The sequence below is a fragment of the Gobio gobio genome, assembly GCF_949357685.1.
Source record: "Gobio gobio genome assembly, chromosome: 20".
Classification (NCBI taxonomy): domain Eukaryota; kingdom Metazoa; phylum Chordata; class Actinopteri; order Cypriniformes; family Gobionidae; genus Gobio; species Gobio gobio.
Window position 1 is genome coordinate 29,109,753 of NC_137113.1, and position 20,338 is coordinate 29,130,090.

The 20,338-nt window shown below is 38.9% G+C and overlaps 1 protein-coding gene across 1 annotated transcript in view; it reads right to left on the bottom strand.

Annotated features, from left to right (window-relative positions):
* The window catches only part of plcd3b (phospholipase C, delta 3b), a 30,006-nt gene extending 9,851 nt beyond the window's left edge, over positions 1–20,155 (bottom strand). The window contains exons 1-10 of the mRNA XM_079846084.1: positions 20,102–20,155; positions 19,539–19,639; positions 18,898–19,065; positions 13,303–13,531; positions 11,151–11,280; positions 10,225–10,450; positions 9,830–10,031; positions 9,533–9,674; positions 4,976–5,128; positions 4,151–4,273 (exon numbers count right to left, since the gene is read on the bottom strand). Of these exons, the coding sequence (XP_079702210.1) occupies positions 4,151–4,273; positions 4,976–5,128; positions 9,533–9,674; positions 9,830–10,031; positions 10,225–10,450; positions 11,151–11,280; positions 13,303–13,531; positions 18,898–19,065; positions 19,539–19,608 (1,443 nt within the window). The 5' untranslated portion in view covers positions 19,609–19,639; positions 20,102–20,155. The remainder of the gene's footprint in view (positions 1–4,150; positions 4,274–4,975; positions 5,129–9,532; positions 9,675–9,829; positions 10,032–10,224; positions 10,451–11,150; positions 11,281–13,302; positions 13,532–18,897; positions 19,066–19,538; positions 19,640–20,101) is intronic.
* Between the last annotated feature and the right edge of the window lie 183 nt (positions 20,156–20,338).

A 20,338-nucleotide genomic window follows, 5' to 3' on the forward strand; every position in this document is an offset into this window, starting at 1 on the left:
CTTATAAAATATTTTTTCATGATTTACACGATCAAAGGCTTTAGAGGCATCAATAAAACATAAAAATTGTTATTGTTACGGTAAGGCTCAGGCAGGAAGACAAGGAGAGGCAGAGGAGTATCTCAAACGTAGTTTTACTGATTAATTTCTCAAAGCAAACAGGCATACATCTAACTAGCACAACGGGTCTGCATAACGGGTCTACATAACGGGCATAACGGATCTGCATAACGGGTCTGCATAACGGGTCTGCATATCACCGTTATGCTGAGCATAACGGCTCAGCATAACGGTGATAACGGTGACCGGACAAAGACAGAATGAACAAGAGGAACAAACACAGATGACTGAAATAACGAGGGGCACAGGTGACACAGATGATGATAACTAAACAACACAGCTGAACAGAACTAGACTAACGAGGGTAACAGAGAAAGTGGCGGGAAAGAGAACAAAAGGAACATGAGAACGACAGAAAACACAACCAAAACAGACTGGACATATGACAGTTATACAGATCTAAAATCTCCTTTAAAGCTAAAATACACATATGTGTACCGTGTTTCGGTTTAAAAACAAACTGGTTGTCAAAGGTCAGGACAAACTGTTCCAATTTATCCAGTAATGTCCTCTCAATGACCTTGGACAAAACACTGGCCAGAGCTGTAGGCCGGTAATTATCCATAATATTTATTTTGCCCGGTTTGTCTTTAATAATAGGCACTAACATAACAGATAAGATCAAGCAAAATACCATGAACTAAAAACCCAGTAAAACAGTTTATTTTAGTATAAATTTTACATTTTCAGCAGATATCTATCCATAACACATGCTTTATTATCTTTTAACATCATAACTGCATCATAGACTTCTTTTGGGGAGACAGTCACATCTTCATTATTGTCAATGTTGCCCACTGCTAAGGAGTTACTTTTAACACAATTGAACAGTTCGTAATAATGTTTTTGCCACAACGGAGTAATTTCCTCTGAACCAATTACACCATCAATATTCGTTGGCAAGGAATGTTTTACAATTATTCATTCTTTTGATTTCTTTCCAGAAATCATTTGAATTATTACTTTGCAGTTTTCTTGCAAGTGAGTTGGACCTAATTGTGTTTCCGTTCCTCTTAATGAAACGTAGGGCATATTTAAAATTTGCATTTGCCCGTTTCTTGCATTTAAATAGGGGGCCATATTTACATCTGCCTGACTCAACTCAAGCTTTAAAAGCCCTTCTAGCCTCAGCATGAAGCTCTTCAACAAATTAATTCCAGCCTGGCTGGGCTTTGAACATCTTGGTCTTGTACAGAGGCCTGCTTGAGGCAAGAAGGGACTCAACAATATTATCATATCATATCAACTCAATACCATGTTGCGGGTTCTTACAGTTAATATCACAGCATGCAGCTGCATCTATTGCTAAGTCGATATTACTCAGCAATGTGTCAGACTGAACACAGTATACGTTAAGATCCTCCGCAGTCAAGTTAGACCCGTCTATTTCCCTACACACATATCAATGTTCACAGACAGTAGAGTAGGCAAATTGCTCAGATTTATCGATAAAGAAAAAGGCACATGATCAGTAGTGCCAAATTCATAATGAATCCTCATGGCCTGTAATGAATCATGTGAATCGGCTGTGCAGATGCAGTGGTCTAACCATGAAGTTGTGTGCCATGCCTCACTGATGCAAGTGTAGCAATTATCAGGTAAATGCAATTTACTGGAGAGAATCAAACCATTATTAGAGCAAAACTGCATTAAAGGATTGCCAAATAAAGAGCCACCATCAGAAACATCTGCATTCATGCCACCCACAATAAAAAAGCAGAAGCATTATCCTGAATAAAAGACATAACACAAGCCAACCTGTGATGATGAACCTGGACAATGACATCATCACTAGTGTGCCAGCCAAGTGCTATGGTAAATTAATTGTGTGTTTGAACATGTTTATGCTGTGATGTACAGGTTTGGTGGGATAATACCAACATTTATGGTTTCATTTGTCAATGTTGGGTAAGGATAACAGCAAGCTAGTGTCTGTTTTAAATTGTCTTTATTTGGTTAATTTGCATATTATAGCACATGTTAGATCTGATCTTTCAGGACCTGTAGTTTGGAGGCGGGATCTGGTAGCGCGTGTAACCAGAGCTTGCTGTCTGATCGATCATACCATTTTTCCAACATGGGGAGAGATGTGAGTGCTATGAAGTGATTAAATGTTTGTTTTTATGTTTATATGTTGGGTTTGTTTGTAATATAAGAAGAGGATGTAAGAAATTAATTTTGAACATGTACTTATAGTATTTGGCTGACAATGTTTTGCTGTGTAATTCTGTGATGACTGTTACAGGAAAAGGTTCCACCCCGTGACAATGGTTTATCCCACTAGGGTTTGGCGGGAAACTTGACTATTTAAACCATTGTTTGAATTTGTTTGGGAAGGTTGCATTCTATATACTGCGCAAAGTGTTTGAATGTTTGTCTGAGGTGAGACATGAAGTTTGCTCTAATTGAGAAGCTACTAGGCATTGTTTAGTGCCAGATTTTGCTGCTCACAGCATTTTGCTATTGTTTTTAGCTTAAGTATAAGTTACATTAAGTTTATTTGTTTTCTTAGTTTTTTTTTTGTACTTTGAGTGAACTGCACAGTTTTTGAAATGCTGTAAATAAATCACGTCTGGCATTTGGGAAACTACCCCCATTGTTGTACTGAGCCTTCCTATCAACCTCCTGGCCTCTCGACAACACACTACATGACACAACCTGTTGAGATATTCATCTTCATTATGAGAACTCTCCTAGGGTGTATAGATGATCAGAATGATGAACTTTTTTCCACAACAGCTGAACTCAATTCCTATAGCCCAGTCAACATCTAGTCTGACCATGTTATCTAGCTGATCAAACTTTTTGTGCAATATTACGCCAACGCCGCCAGGTTTTCTGCCATGAACTATTTCAGTACTCAAGTCAGTTGTAGATTCACCTGTATCATAAGTAAGGAATAAATATCCCTAAAAGTTATAACATGCTGCTTTGAAATTTTTAGAGAAGTAGAGATGGTAAATTCACAAGTCAATAACTTATGATCACTAAAGTGCAATTTATCATTCAAGAGTTGATCTATATCAATACCCACAGACCATACCAGGTCTAAAATATGGCCAGATTTATGAGTGGAAAAAACATGCTGAATGAAATTAAAACACTATAATACATGCACCAAAGTAGCTGTTTGAGAAACAGTCTGAATTGACATGGATATTAATGTCCACTATTAACAACATCTGAGCAAATAGGACTCAACAAAGTCAACAGTGCAGCAAGTTCAGAGAAAAACCTAGACTCAGCCTTAGAAGGGCGATAGATAAGTTTAACAAGTACAGGTTAAATGCCGTTGATTCTGACCACCATACACTCAAAGGAAGCAGGAATGGTAATTTCAGCAATAGACATATCAGATCTATATACAATTGCAAGAACAACACCTTTAACGGTGAGTCTAGGTCTATCAATGAACATAAATCCAGGAGGCGTGGCTGAATTTACATTATAATAGTAATTTTGGTTGATGCCATGTCTCAGAGAGACAGAGAAAGTCAAGTTATTTTTATCCAGAATGATATCATGAAGCAATGCCGCTTTCTTATTAATTGAACGCACATTTCATTGAGCAAGTGTAATTTTGAAAGTTAGATTCTTGTTCCACCGGAGCCTTCTGAGGGTAGCATAAGTTAAATGTACAGACGCCATGGGAATTAAAGTGTCCTGTACCCCTAGAATATGAGTAGAGCACATTAATATCAGCAGGCGAAGCATGTACAGCTGAGATGAGTGCAAAGTATTTTGAATACAGATGCTGGGAGTCAAATGAGGATCCAGAGAAAGAAGTTCAGAATGATTTCTGAAGGATCATGTGACACTGAAGACTGGAGTAATGTAAAATGTATTAAAATAGAAAGCAGCTATTTTAAATTGTAATAATATTTCACAATATCACTGTTTTTACTGTATTGTTTGATCAAATAAATGCAGCCTTTCAAAAACATTAGAAAAAAAAAATCTTACTAGACCCAAACTTTTAAATGCAAATACAAACATGCACAAAACAAGTATCAAAAAGACAGATGCTGACCTTCAATGCTTTAGGTTTGCTTTCAGCTTTAGATTCATCGTCTGATGAGCTTGAGTCAGAACTGGAGCTGTCCTGCTTCACTTTGATCTTCTTTGCTTTTATCAAGATCTTCCCTTTTAGATCCTGCCATAAAAATATATTTTTTAATTATATATATATATATTATAATAATATTATTTCAGTTGGTCAGTGTTAAGCAGGGTCATCGCTAGAGGGGAAAAAGGTGGTGACGATTCTCTGGGCCTCTGGCTTTCGGAAGGACCCTCACCATTTTAATCCATCCCATCCACACCCCACTCACACGCCCAGGACTGTGATTTCAACAACCTGCACTGGGGACCCAGATACCCTAGATACAGCCCTGCTTTTGAACATTTTACCATTGGAATTATATAATAGCAGAAATAGCATTTGCTAATGAGCCTAGGATTAGTAACTAACGTGTTATATACAAACATAAAGACCAATCCTGACCCTTCTTGCTAGCAGACAATAGTGGTAACAGTAGTTCTGCTAGCCAATGTTATAATTAAATCTTGACATTATGCACATATAAAAGGTCAAATGAGACAGACAAATGGCAATTCATATCTTTACATCTACTGACTATGAATGTATGTATTCTTACAGATACAGGTGTTGGGAATTACAAGGCATATGCTAAGATATACTCACAGTTAAACTATATAGAAGAACTGTAGAGAAGTGTTATGACAGTCCAGGAACATCAAGCACTCTCTTTGGCATCAAAACATCACAGATGTGCCCTTTCTGGTTTTAGAGTACATTTAATGAAAACTCAATAAGGAGAGGCTGAGCAGTTACCTCGGGTGATGGTAGCCACTGAAGCGGCTTGTCATTGAAAGGTTTGATGAGCAGTTTGTCTCCCAGAATCGACCGCAGCTGTTGGGCCATGATGGTCTGCTGCTCCACACAGCAGTGGTTCTCCAGAGACAGAATAAGAGGATATGGAGAAGTCTAGAAAATAAGCATATGTTCATGTACGCATATAAATATTTGTTTTCTTTTATTTCACATTTTGGCTTTGTCTATGTTCAAATGAAAAAGGCTAAACACTTTTGGGGAATAGAATAGCAGTAATATTCTGTTAGTCACTATGACGTTATGTCCACTAGCAACCCTTAGGAAAAATAAGTTTATTCAAGTGTGAAAATAAGAAAGTATACTTTCAGTCTACTTTTTATATATTTCTTCTCAGTATATTTTGTATATTTATAGTAAAATATCTAGCTTCCGCCAGACCGCCTTCCGTATTCAACTTACGCAGAAAATGTAACGCCTCTCACAGATCAAAACGCAACGTCCAACGTCATACGTCTTTTTTACTTTATAAAGTTTTAAATATGGACATTTTTCTTACAAAACCCCATCGATTTGCTTCAGAAGGCCTTTATTAACCCCCCGGAGCTGTGTGGAGTAAGTTTATGATGGATGGATGCACTTTTTGAGCTTCAAAATCAATGGACCCCTTCACAGCCATTTTAAAGCTTGGAAGCGTCAGGATATTTATTAATATAACTCTGATTGTGTTCATCAGAAAGAGGAAAGTCATATACGGCTTGAGGGTGAGTAAATCATGGGGTTATTTTAATTTTAAAGTGAACTACAGCTTTAATTTCACTTGTAGTATAGTTGTAGAACAAATGAAAAACTTAGTTTTAAACTAGTTGTGTACTCAAAGTTTACTACTGTTACAATTAAAGTGTAGTCCCAAGTAGTATTGAAACAGTACACTTAAAGGGATAGTTCACCCAAAAAGGAAAATTCTGTTATAATTTACTCACCATCAAGATGTTCCAAACCTGTATGAGTTTCTTTGTTCTGCTGAACACAAAGGAAGATATTTAGAATAATGTTTGTAACAAAGCAGATAGAGCAACCATTGAGTATCATAGTATTTTTTCCCCTACTATGGTAGTCAATGGCTACCGAGATCTACTTGGTTATAAACATTCTTCTAAATATCTTCCTTTGTGTTCAGCAGAACAAATAAACTCATACAGGTTTGGAACATCTTGATGGTGAGTAAATTATGACAGAATTTTCCTTTTTGGGTGAACTATCCCTTTAAAACAATACTACTAGTACATTGATATTAGTATACTTACATAAAGTATACTTAAAAATATACTTGAATTTTACTTAAGTGTAATAAAATGAACTTGAAGTATACTTAATTTTTTGTGAGGGAAATGGGGTCTCACTTGGAAGCCCCACCTCTGAGTTTTAGAAAACTACGGCCAAAGGAAGTGGCGAGTGGAATTTGCATGCCAAGCCACTCCCCCATACATACAGGTCCATAAGATGGTGGCATGCATCCACTTCCACTCATTCCGTTTTTTGCTTTAGAGCTGAGTGGTTGTTTGTTTCTCAAGTTAGCTCTTTGTTAAAAAAGCAAGTAGGGCTGCACGATTTGGGGGAAAAATCAAATTGCGTTTTTTTTCTATTTAAAATTGCGATTTGAAATGTTTTTGAACAATTGAATAAATTAAATATGCAGGGTTACCTGTTAATATTTGCAGGGTTACCTGTTAACATGCAAATCTGCGTGAATTTTTGTCAGGAGGAATGTAAAATAAAAAATAGTCAATGTCTTTACTATGAAATATGAGCCTCATATACTGTGAAAAATGATTTCCACCAGAGGGCACTCCACTCCAGACTATTTTCATTCCCTCATGAACTACATTTCCCATAACTCACTGGACCCATGACTCATCATCCCTGACTGCATCCACCTGTGTCTCATTACCCTGTTTAGCCCAGCCTTTATAAACCGTTCACCTTGTCATTGACTGCGAAGTCTTGTTTGTTGTATTACTGCTTTTCTGAGTGTTCGCCCTGGTTTCGTGTTTCTTGGTTTTGGATTAATTGACTGTTCTGTGGTTTACCATTTTGCCTGTCTTTCCTGCCTTGTTTGCCTGTTTGGAGTGCTTACATGTGTATGAGCTTTTGCCTGTTTTACTATGATTGTGGATTACCCTTTAATAAAGCTACATTTGGATCCTCAGCCTTCGTGTCTCAGAGCAGTATGTTTCAGATAAACAAGGCAGGAGAGACAGGTCATTTTTTTCATGCGCTTTCCATAGGGACCCCATTTGTCAGTTGACATAACGTCATAATGACTGAAAGATAGAGAATGTCTTGTTTACTGATGTAACCATCATTTCCGGACTGGAGATGTTATGTCCCTCCTGCCACAACCCTGAACCACCTTGTCTCGGCTCCTCAGCTTAAACCTGAATGAGTGGATGCGTGCCGCCATCTTATATACCAGATGGGCCATGGCATGCAAATTCTACTCGCCAAATACATTGGACGTTTATCTCAAACTCAGAAGTGATTGGGGCTTCCAAGTGAGACCCCATTGTCAGTTGACATAACATCTCCATTCCCACCATCAGGGAACGAGGGTTACATCAGAGAACAAGACGTAATTTTTTCTTTTTTAATTATTATTTTTTTTACTCTTTATCAGAAATTAAATAATTTCACGAATTCAGCCTTACATATAATCGGATATAGTAGACGTACATCTGATTATATGCATATTGGTGTACTGTCATATTTGGCGTACTGTCCAAGGGAAGGGCTCCAAGCTTGGAATTGGACCCAGAACCCAGAGTACTCCTCCATACTTGGTTGGGATTGGAAATATTTAAGAGTGGGGAGTTGGTGTGGTGGAGGGATGCTGGATAGTGGATATATATATATATATATACACAGATCAAGCATAACATTATGACCTTTCTAATATTGTGTTGGTCCCCGTTTTGCTGACAAAACAGCTCTGACTCGTCGAGGCATGGACTCCACTAGACCCCTGAAGGTGTGCTGTGGTGTCTGGCACCAAGATGTTAGCAGCAGATCCTTTAAGTCCTTTAAGTTGCGAGGTGGGGCCTCCATGGATTGGACTTGTTTGTTCAGCACATCCCACAGATGCTCGATTGGATTGAGATCTGGGGAATTTGGAGGCCAACAACACCTCAAACTCGTTGTGCTCCTCAAAACATTCCTAAACCATTTTTGCTTTGTGGCAGGGCTCATTATCTGCTGAAAGAGCCACAGCCACCAGGAAATACTGTTTCCATGAAAGGGTGCACATGGTCTGCAACAATGCTGAGGTAGGTGGTATGTGTCAAAGGAACAACCTAGATGGCAGGACCCAAGGTTTCCCAGCAGAAAATTGCCCAAAGCATCACTGCCTCTGCCAGCTTGCCTTCTTCCCATAGTGCACCTGGTGCCATGTGTTCCCCAGGTAAGCGATGCACACGCACCCGGCCATCCACGTGATGTAAAAGAAAACGTGATCATCAGACCAGGCCACCTTCTCCCATTGCTCCGTGGTCCAGTTCTGATGCTCACGGGCCCACTGTTGGTGCTTTGGGCGGGGTCAGGGGTCAGCATGGTCACCCTGACTAGTCTGCAGCTATGCAGCCCCATACACAAAAAACTGGGATGCTCTGTGTATTCTGACACCTTTCTATCAGAACCTGCATTAACTTCTTGAGCAATTTGAGCTTCAGTAGCTCGTCTGTTTGATCGGACCACACGGGCCAGCCTTCGCTCCCCACGTGCATCAATGAGCCTTGGCCACCCATGACCCTGTGGCCGGTTCACCACTGCTCCTTACTTGGAGCACTTTTGATAGATACTGACCATTGAACACCCCACAAGATCTGCCGTTTTGGAGATGCTCTGACCCAGTCGTCTAGCCATCACATTTTGACCCTTGTCAAACTTGCTCAAATCCTTACACTTGCCCATTTTCCCCATCAACTTTGAGGACAAAATGTTCACTTGCTGCCTAATATATATAACATATCTTCTCGTTCTAAATGGGTTGATTATCGAAACATGCTCCTCCCAAACTTTGTTATTAAAACATAATTTGCACACATTTGATTCTCAAACAGGTACCCAAGCCTATCTATTAATTTGTCTAATAATAAACTCTAGACTCTAATCTAAAAGGTCTGGTGAACTAGAACAATACAAACTATCCAACAAACAAACTAAAAAACAACTTCTTGTTTTCCCGTAAAAATATCTGAACATAGATACAAAACACATTTACATAAGAAGCTACATATTTTTATTTGTAAACATAATCTTTTAAGCATATACTACTAATAACTGCATTTTTTATGCTATTATTTACTTTTAAATTGATCTTACTTTAATGATGTTTAGGCATTTTACAGGAAATCAAGAAAAATACTGATTAAGATATTTTTCATAGTGAATCACATAAGTCTTGACTTAAGGTAAAAACACAAACAAAATAACCCTTTGCGTTATTTCCCACAGTGAAAGCGTCACACAGTGAGCTGAAGACAGAGAGCCACTTCCTGTGCTCACCCTGAAAGCATATTCAGCAATGACCTTCACCACCTCGCTAAATGGCACTTTGGAGGTGAGGGTGTGCCCATGGTAAATAACTGGCTCCTTTTCCCCATCCCAGCAGTCCAGCTCCACACAGCGACAGCCTTGTCTTAGAGCTCTGTGCCACAAACAAACATGAACACTATTACAATATTTGTGAAAGATTTCACTGAAAAGGTCATCTTTTTTTCCAGTATGCGTGTAAATGTAAACACATTATCTGCTAAAAGCACCAGTGCTGTATTTATGTTTTGTAATATTTGAGCATTTTACCTGATATAAGCGTTAACGCTGCTCTCGCTGATGAGTTGGTCTTTAGTGAGGTAGGTGTTGTGTGAGGAGGAGATAAAGTAGTGACTTAGTGGACGGCTCATGTCCTGGTGGACTCTGCTGTGCTCTGGGTTATACACATCATTCTCCTTAGACAGCATGTACATGGTGAAACCATTGGGGGTCATGAACTGGTTCTTCTGGGCTGCATAAGACAGAACACAGTTTGTGTTCTCAGCGCTCAGAATTACATGCCTGACAAACAGTGTCAATTGCAATAAAATAATACTGATTATTACTGTAAATTGGGTGTACAGCTTACTGTTTTTTTTATCACTGAATATTTAGAGGGTTTCTACCAAGGATTGTGTGTTAAAATCATAGAAAGTACAAATTACCCCATTCATTGAGCTCATAGTTGAGAATAAGGCTCTGCGCATGCACAAGTGTGTGGTCCTCGCCCTGGTCTTTCAGGAATTCTCGCAAATCCACGGTGGACAGGACACAAGCATTAGCGGAGTACTGCTGAAACACTGCATCCAGCTCAGGCCGACGTAGCAACTCACGGCAAAACTGCTCAATCTCCTCGTGTTCAAGCCGTCCGTCTTCTGATTTATCACACTTCTGATAGACAAATATATATATGATTCTATGGTTTTATATACATATCAAGCAAATTATTTTATTTTTCCACTCTAAATTTAAAACAAAATGGATTTTAAGAACATGAATTAACAGTTATTATTATTTCAGTCAGAAACCCCTTGAGGATGAATTTTATTGACAATCTTTGGATTTGGCGAAAGGCTTAGGCTCCAAGGTGCTCAAGCTGCCATACTAGACAGCCTGAGATCCATCCTTGAGACACAAATACCCCAAGCCTTAGTAATAACCAAATGTTTCTTAGCACATGTTACAGAAGATGCAATTATTACATAAATAGAGTTTCTACACGGAGTCCAATGCTCTATAATAAAGAGATGCTAGGAGGTGAAGGGGTGGAGGTGGGTGTAAATGTCTGTGCGACAGACTGAGGAGCATGAGTTTGAATGAGCTTAAATACTATAGTTGATAAGAGTAGGTGGAGTAGCAAATCAGCTGAGCGTCAGCTGATATCATTTAGCGATCAGTGGTCTGCCTGAACTACGCTTGAATTCCATTCGATCACTCAAGCTCAATGTTCTTAAAATCCATTTAGTCTTTAGAGTTCATTATTATTTGTGTTGCTTTTTCAGCAACACAGGAAGATTTGTTCTGTAATTAAAGTCTTTCCAATTGAAACATTATAAAGCAAGTCAAGTGCTGCTGGGGAATAATGGCTGACCTTAAAGAGGTTGGCAGCATATTCGTCATTCAGGTCTATGTTGATCATCTTGAAAAGGATCTGGACCTCCTTGTATGACATCTTGCCATCTTTGTTCATATCAGCTTGTTTCAGGTAGCCATAGATCCAAGTGAGAGCAGTCAAGGGTATAGACAGGTTAAAATTGCATAATGCATTCAATTAGTACTATACAGTCCATTGTCTTAAAAATTCAAAAGTGTTCCTACATTTATAAACCAAATGACCGTGTCTAAATCCACTCCCTAGACCATGAATCAGTACATCATTCACAAATTCAGGCACTGATAAGGATCCTAAGGATCCTCCACTACACATTGGGACATCAATGACTATATCCAGCGACATGACAACGTCACTGTACTGGTATTTATGAACCGCGGCGGTAAAACTTTACAATACAGGTGCACTAATATGCATTAATTCATGCTTAACTAATGCACAGATAATCATGAGTTAATGTATGCCTCATGAAGAACTAAACCATTTATTAATGATCACTGCATCAGCAACTAATGAAGATTATATATGGTTAATAGATTAAGTAATCATTAAATTGTTATTAGTTAAATGTGTCATATTGTATTAATTCCCATATAACATATTATATTAACTAATAGTGTAAATTCATATGTTAATTACCACAACGGGTCAAAGCCATGCATTTCAATGAATGACTAATAGTCACATGACTATTGACTAATTAAAAATTAATTAAAAAGCCATAACCACAATGACATATTATTTAACAATTAGTTAATAGTGATGTGCCTCAACAAGTAAAGTCATAGCATAATGAAACCTTTGCAAATCGTTAGCTAATGATTAATTAAAGCAGACAACTGAAAGTTGAAATGCATGGCTTTTAATTAATTCACATTATTACTTAATATAATATGTTATTAGGGAATAAATACATTATGTCATATTTAATTATTAGCAATTAATATATTACTTAATCTATTAATCATAAATAATGTTCATTGGTTGCTGATGCAGTAATCATTAATAAATGGTTTAGTTCTTCATGAGGCATACATTAACTCGTGATTATTTGTGCATTAGTTAAGCATGAATTAATGCATATTAGTGCACCCGTATTGTAAAGTGTTACCAAAAAGGAAAACATAATAATGGAAAATAGTGAGCAACAATGAGCACCAGTTTCAGTGCACTCAAAGGATTCTGCGATTGAGACAGCTCTTAAAATGGCAGACTCCCTAATCAGTGCCCTGACTTCTGAACAAAGGGAGCTGATTCAGACATGATTTTACATGTGTTAGGGTAGCGGCCATATTTAGTTTATCATGAAAACAAGGCTGAGGGAGACATAAAAGTTATTCAGTATATTCAATTAAGATATTCAACAAGTTGTACTTAGTGACTATTCACTCATAACGCATGTTTGCTTTAAAAAAAACAAATGGAGTGAAATGGACAATAATCCAGAAACAGAGGCGAGTTTTTAAAGGTCTAACTTAATTTAACAAGATGTAAAAAGGTGGCACTCATGTGCGAAATGTTGACAAAGCAGCGCAATGGTCTGTTACATAAAGCACATATACTTTGGGTTTTTTTACGGCGGTTGGCAAACGAACTCAAAACTAGCGTGGCATTTTGTTGTCTGGTGACACGTTTTAAACATTGTGTCAGGTTATAAGAACACATTTTTCAGAGTTCTTGTCACGAGGCATTTTTCATTTAAATGCATGCGCTGAATGATCAACAACCAGGTATACAAATGCATAACCCGTGAACAGACCCTCCCAGCCTCGTTTTCATCCATCTCGCACCCTACAAATTACAATTAAATAAATTATTTGCATTTCAATTCATTTTAATTATACCTGCTTACATTTCTAATTGCAAATCTGAATCAAATTGAGGATTATCAATTCATCTCCGTGATTTATTAGAGAGTGACATGTTCTCTAATAAATTTGCAGTCACTTGTTCCCCACTGAAGGAAAGAAAGGCTAGACACACCAACAACTCTAGTTCATTAGCCTGATGCAAAAGAGAAGAGTAACTTAATCAGTAATGAATAACGGTTAGTCTTTTCAAATGTCATTCGATTATGACCTAGACTAATGAGCTGGGACTGAATCTGATGATATTATATTCTGAAGGATATCTGTCGAGTTTCTCTTTCTGGGTCATGTTGTTGACTCTGCCCTGGAGGGTTCGAATGCCACTGACCCAGTGCTGGGCTTCCTCTTCTGTGTCACACTGGAGATCCAAGCTCCTCCTCCCTCCTTTGAACATAATGGTGAGACACTGCTCTTCTGGGAGCGAGGTGGCCAGGTTTCTCAGCGTCTCAGACTTACAGCCCTCCCACACACACTCCACTTCCATCACAGAGACTGAGAGGAAAGGAGGTATTTTTAATGTGACAAAAAATCAAACATTTAAAATAGTTTTGTTAATATTGACAGGGGCACAAAAATAAGGAAACAAACAATAATTAAGCCAACACAGGACAATTTAGCTTTTCCTGTGTATAGAGTCAATTGGTCAGTAGACCAAATGAGCCAAAACAGCCTCTAAATTTAGAAAAGGCCCATACCAGTGTGCAGAAGGTGGACAGCAGTGGCCTAAAACATAGGGTATGGACTTTTTGCTCCAAAATAAGTCTCCATATTTGTGTCCTGTCAACTTTTTAAATCACTTTTAATAGAACATAACTCACTGAGAACTAAACCTAAATGTTAGCTATGCAAACAGTCATTTTCATACTACTTTATAAAGAGCACACCTTACACGTCATGTGTTAACAGAAATAGTAAGATCTTTATTCTTGCTACTGTTCAAATGTTTAGGGTCAGCAAGATTTAAAAAAAAAAAAGGAATTAAATTTTTTCTTCAGCAATGCATTCGTTTTATATCTGTCACGTTCAGTTTAGTTTTGTTCATGGACCTTCAGTTTGCTATTCATTTGTCACATGTTTCTTTGTTCAGTTTCCCGCCACTTGTCTGTCTCCCTGGTTACCGTCATTATGAGTTCTATGTATCAGCTGTGTTCCATTAAAGCTACACTGTGTAACTTTTTTAGTTTATTCTTAGCTAAAAACACTTAGTTCTTTCAAAAATATATGTGCTCATTAATGTATATTTACTTCTTTCAAGTAATAAAGTATTCTCGTAAGTTTATAATATGCCATTGAAAATACATACGGGTGAGGGGTTCGAATGCGGGTCGCCATGTTGCCCCTCCATCTTGAAAGTACATTAGCCAAAGAGGGACATACCTGTAAATTCAAGCTTCGCCTTTGGCGTTTTAACACTCGATGGCACCGTGTCGAATGTGGACGAGGTCGAACTGGAAGCCATGTTAATCTTGGACTAAATAGGCCACCGTAGGAGTTAAAACAAAATCGGAATTGAGAGGAACAGAAACTAAAATTCACTGGATGGTCATATACAAGTTCACCACTAGATGGGGAAAATATCACACAGCGTAGCTTTAAAGGGTAACCAAACCCCAGCTCAGAGCTTAACTCCACCCACTGGCAATATTTGAAAAATGCTGGAAAAATGGGCAGAGCCCAGCGTAGACGAACCGAGGGCGAAGCTGAGCGGAGGGTGTGCACCTGAGACCCGCAGTGACGGGTTGATTGACAGCTGTCTGCGCTGCTCAAACTGCGTTAACTCCCGATGCAGACGATGAAGCAGCAGCGCAAGAGAACTGACCTAATCTATGAACAGTCAAATCCTTACACTGAATGCCACTAAAAAGATATCAGATATCTGATATACATACAATGTATTTTCATTAAAATTAACTGAATCAATAAGCAGCGCAGGACCAATAAGTTCAGACCAAAAAGCCTATTATAAACGGATTTCCTCAAATAAAAGTTATACTATATACGCCAGCGTTACGGTATTGTTCGTTACCACGGCAACCGATGTGTGGCACTGGCACCGCTGACTAATGTCCAGAAGTTAAAGGTCCCATGGCATGAAATTTTCATTTTATGAGGTTTTTCAACATTAATATGAGTTCCCCTAGCCTGAATATTGTCCCCAAGTGGATAGAAATGTTGATCGGTGTAAACCCGAGTTCTGGCTGTCTCTCTCTGCCTTTGAGAAAATGACAGGCCAGACGAGCCAATCCTGAAGTCTCCTGGTTTGACGTCCAAGCAGGAGCGGTTACCTCCCTTTCCTCCACCCAGAGAATCTGGCACGCCCATGCAAACGCTCGCGAGATCATGTGTTGTCAACGAGTGAATGCTGGCAGTTTCTCAGTGTTTGGATGTACAAATGAAAACAGAAGTCTTTTTTCAGTTCCTTCTGATCTGTGATCAGTGATTTCTGATGTGTAGCTAATTATTTATTATTCGTGCACACAATGCGGCTTCTCTCTCTCTCCAGACAGAACGGTGTTTTCGTGTTTTCTATCTTGCGAGTCAGTGTTTTTGTACGTCCTCGTCGCGTCTATCGGTTCTAAAATGTGCATACAGTCATGAGTTTCAGCTCAACATCAGCCTCACACACACCGAAGCTCGGGCTGCACTGGCCGGTGGCCTTCAACATCCCCGACCCCCAGTACTGCATCTGGCCCACAGCGGAGGCACCAAACGCGGCATGAGATTAAGCAGAAGGGGGGTAAGCGTGAGCATATTCGGGCTAGCCAGCCTAGCCCCACAATAAACTGGATTACATTCGATTACTGCAGTTGTGTCTTTGTTTGCGCTGTGTACTCAACGTGCGTCACTGACGCTTTTATTTTATTTTAAAAAATAATGCTATTACCAACACTTACTTTTAACTCGTTCATCTCGACAGCTGTAATGGTACTTTGCATGTGTTACAAAGTTGGTAATAATGATGAAGACGGACTCTGTGTGACTGGGACTCGTGTTCATTCAGAACTCTCAGATACAAACACAATAAACTCGCGCTGACAGACAGCGCTCTCATAACTCAGTAGTTACTATAAATAACTTTGTTAGCAATCGCTGAGCTCCGTCTCTGGTACATTAGTGATGTCTGGTTCGCGAACGATCTTTCTTTTGAACCAGTTCTTTTTAGTGAACCGAATCAGTTCACCAAATCGGACTGCGCTGATCCATAATTTCCTAAAGTTACTAACTTTCTGACATGAGTGACAGTCCCTCCGACTAGAAATAGACTAATAACCTGAAGTATATGCTGTAACTACAACAGTTCAGACATGCTGAGAACTGATGTGAAGTGAACTCAGGTCCATCCGTCTCTCTGGCAGCAGCTCGTGCCTGCTCATGCCTCGTTAAACCACGCCCCCTCCGCTCATTTAAAATGCAAAGATGTCAGCCAATCACAACAGTGGGCGTTTTTACTGAAGTCTCACAGCTGACACGCCTCTTGAAGCAGGGCATTCAGCCACAGGGCAAACAGCAGTATAGAAAAAATGCCTTTTATTTCTAAATTATGACATTTTATGATGTAAAAGTCATACTAACAATATAAGTACACCTCAGGAAACATTATAAAATAATAGAAAAATGCCATGCCATGGGACCTTTAAAGCCGGAGTGTGTCGAGGTGGAAGAGCGAGATCGGTGTGTGTGATTGAGAATGAGTCTCGAGTCCTCTCATGAGGGAGCACAGCGGCATATGGACGAGCGACACCGGTGAAGGACTGGATTTTAAGTTGTGTTTTGTTTACATTTTGTTATGTGTGTGCGCGGCAGTCGTCCGTGAGGGGGCACCGCTTTTACTTTCATTTTGTGTTTATTATTTGATTAAAAGTTGTTAAACTTTCGCCGGTTCCCGCCTCTTTCTTCCCTGAACAAACGAACTCCGCTACACGGAGCAAGAACAATCACTGCTGAGTTGTGTTGGTGGCCATGATGTTGTGGTCCGGGAAATGTATTTAGTTCGCTCCATTAGTGGTGAAGGAGTTGCTGAAGCCGTCCGTCACCCACCACCCACGAAAAAACCCCAGGTTGAATTACCGACTGCTTTTGACAAACACCAAGGTCGTGTGGTAATGTAATTGCTCTCCGAATCCACATCTCTGAGTTTTCAAGAATATATTACTTCAAAATTCACTGTTTGTATCCTTTAGACCCTGCAGAGCACCGTACGGTTGCGTGCGCTAAAATCTGGATGCATTTCTTGACTTGTATTTCTTTACATGCTGGCAAGTGTTTATAAGAGCAAAATATTTCATTACCGCTCAAAAAATAAAAAGAAGAAAAGCACGTAAACATTTGAATTGGGCTGTTATTTACGGCAGCATTTATTCTTATTATACCAAGCATATGACAGCATATTTACAGCATGTACAATCATGTTACGGACCACGAGTGCAGCGCGTTCCCGATCACAAAACTCTCCCCGCCACCGTGAAGAAATCACAATCCGAATGCACAAGGTTTTATCACTGAGGTGGTGTGCACATTTATTTGCGGACTTCCATGTGAGAATTAAAGGCGAATGGCGCATGACATACGTCACGAACAAACGTTAGCTGTTGGTTATGGCAGATCAGAGTGACTCTGAGCAGATCCAATAGTTTTAAACTTCAACAGAGTTCCCGCCTTCAAGGAAGTAAACGCTTGTCAATGGAGAGTGGCCAGACTCTCTGCACAAATGAAATGTACGAGAGTCTGGTAAGACCAGGCTACCGTTTCCCTGCGAGCACCGTGACAATATCAGTGTGATAAAGTGACATTAACAACTTTTACATTGTTGCAAAAGCTGTTCTTTTGAACTTTCTAAATATCATAGTATTTTCAACAAAAATATTAAGCAGTACAACATTGATAATAATACAAAATGTTTCTTGAGCTCCAAATCAGCATATCAGAAGAATCATGTGACACTGAAGACTGGTGGAATACATTACATTTAAAAAATACATTTAAATAGTAAACAATTATTTTAAATTGTAATATTTCACAATATTACTGTATTTTTGATCAAGTAGATACAGCCTTGGGGAGCCTAAGAGACTTCTTTCAAAAACATGAAAAAAAATCATGCCAAGCTCAAACTATTGAACGGTAGTGTAAGTGAAATTATTTAAGCAGGAAATGTTGTCTAGAAGAAACAATTAAGATAAAGAATTTTTTTCCATTCCTACAGGCACACACACACACACCATAGCGTTAGTGTAAAAGTGGGTGTTTTCTGACCACATCACACAAAACATGATCTTTCCAACTAAAAGCAATTATAGACATAATTCTAATTTAAGCCATGTGCACAGTTGCCAGGGAAAGGGTAATTATTCATGTGAAGTATATGGAGCAAACCATAAAGTGAAGGGCTTGGACTCTTCCGACGTAGTCACAGACCATAATTAGAATGTCGTGAAGCTTAGAGAAACCCCCCCGTCTGAACTACAAATAGGCCAGCCCTGTAATGACTGTCAGTGCTGTGGCCAATAGACCTGGCTGATCCTGCCATAATTAGGTGTATTTACTGGGAGGGGCACAGACATTTCCACAGCACAGAATACAGAACATCATTTACACTCAGAAAAAGGCTGGTTTGGATCAAATTATGGACAAACCCCAACTGTTGGTTTAAAGTTTAAACTTTTAAATTCAAATTTTAAACCCAACTGTTGGGTTTGGGTTTGTGCCTATTTGACCCAAACATGGGTTGAGACAACCCAGCATTTTTAGAATGTATCGAAAATGAAAACCTTATTTTTAACACTCAGCACACTATGGAAAAAAAGAAAAAAGATTAATCTAATCTAATACATAAAAACACTAAATGCTGAGCAACTCACAGGACTGCTGAGTTTTGGCTCTGTTGGTGGCCTTGTTGGATTCACACCAGACGGTGACTCCATCATTCATCAGCTTCAGCATCCGCTTCCTCTTCCAGCGTGGAGAACGCACCTTGGTCATAGAAGAGCCCTGCAGCATTGCTTTCACATCCTTATCGTCCTGGACCCCTGCAGGAGTTCATTGCAAGACTGATGATTGTGGAACTCTAAAAATCAGTATTAGGTTCTTATGAAATACTGTTTTAAACAAAACTGTGTGTAACCATAACCTAATGTGAGTGAAGGCAAAATGAATGTTAATTTTCTTGAATATTTCAAAAAGAAAAGAAAAATACCCTGTTTGTTCTCTTACTCTGGCTCGTTCACTGGTGATTAATAGCATATTTATATCGGATATTGTATAACACACCTCACATGGCTTCTTAATTTTGAATAAAAAGCTTTTATGAATATAATATTTTTCTTTCTCCATGCCAATGATTCTGAACGAAAACGCGCAGGTTTTGTTATAGTAACAAACAAAACTTATATCTGAGGCGTATATCTGACTGACAGATAAACTGCGACAGATATGAAGTAGGCTAATATGAAATTTATACCAAAATATATGTAACCTAATAATAATAATAATAATGTCTTACCCAGTTTTATCAGGGGATCGTCTGGTTTAAGTTGGGATGTCCCGGCTCCATTCTTCTCCTTTCTCAACATGTCCTCTTGCGTCTTAAGCTCGAGGGTTTAACTGATGTGGATAAATACACGGATGGGTGTGTAGTTAGTGTTCAGTAATGATACAGCTCATCATGTATATGTGGAAAGCGTGTAAGCACTGCCCCTGTCTGATGAACTCATGAATGTTAAAAAGCTCGCTGTGCCGTTATGACATTTCATTGGTCCTACACTAACCTACTAACTTACATACACACAACGACAGAAACAGCTAACGTTACCCATTAAAAGCACAGATTTAGGTGTCCAATTTATATGCTATTGTCCAAAACCTCAAATCAATTGTCTTACTCAACGAGAATTTATAAGCGCACCTCAAATGGGATTCGACACAAACATGGAAATACAGCGACTGTATCTTCAAATCAAAACGCAAATATTATTTATTGTTACGCAAAATAAAACGCAAATAAAAAAACAACAATATACAGCAAACTGGCTGATGAAGGCTGGACTAACGTTGATGATTTCTTACCATAAGAGAGCTTTATGCAGACGAGCCTGTGCTGAGATCAGGATTAACGTTAGTAAAATGTCTCCCTCTAGCGATGACACAAACAACCAACTGAATCAATCAAAGCTCACCAACTGGACGCATATTTCAAACGATACAAGTTTAACGTTTGCAGTGTTTTAACTACAACTAACCCTAACCCTACCACCAATTAAAGTAATGATTAACGTATACGTTCTTTTCATTTAATCCCAAACA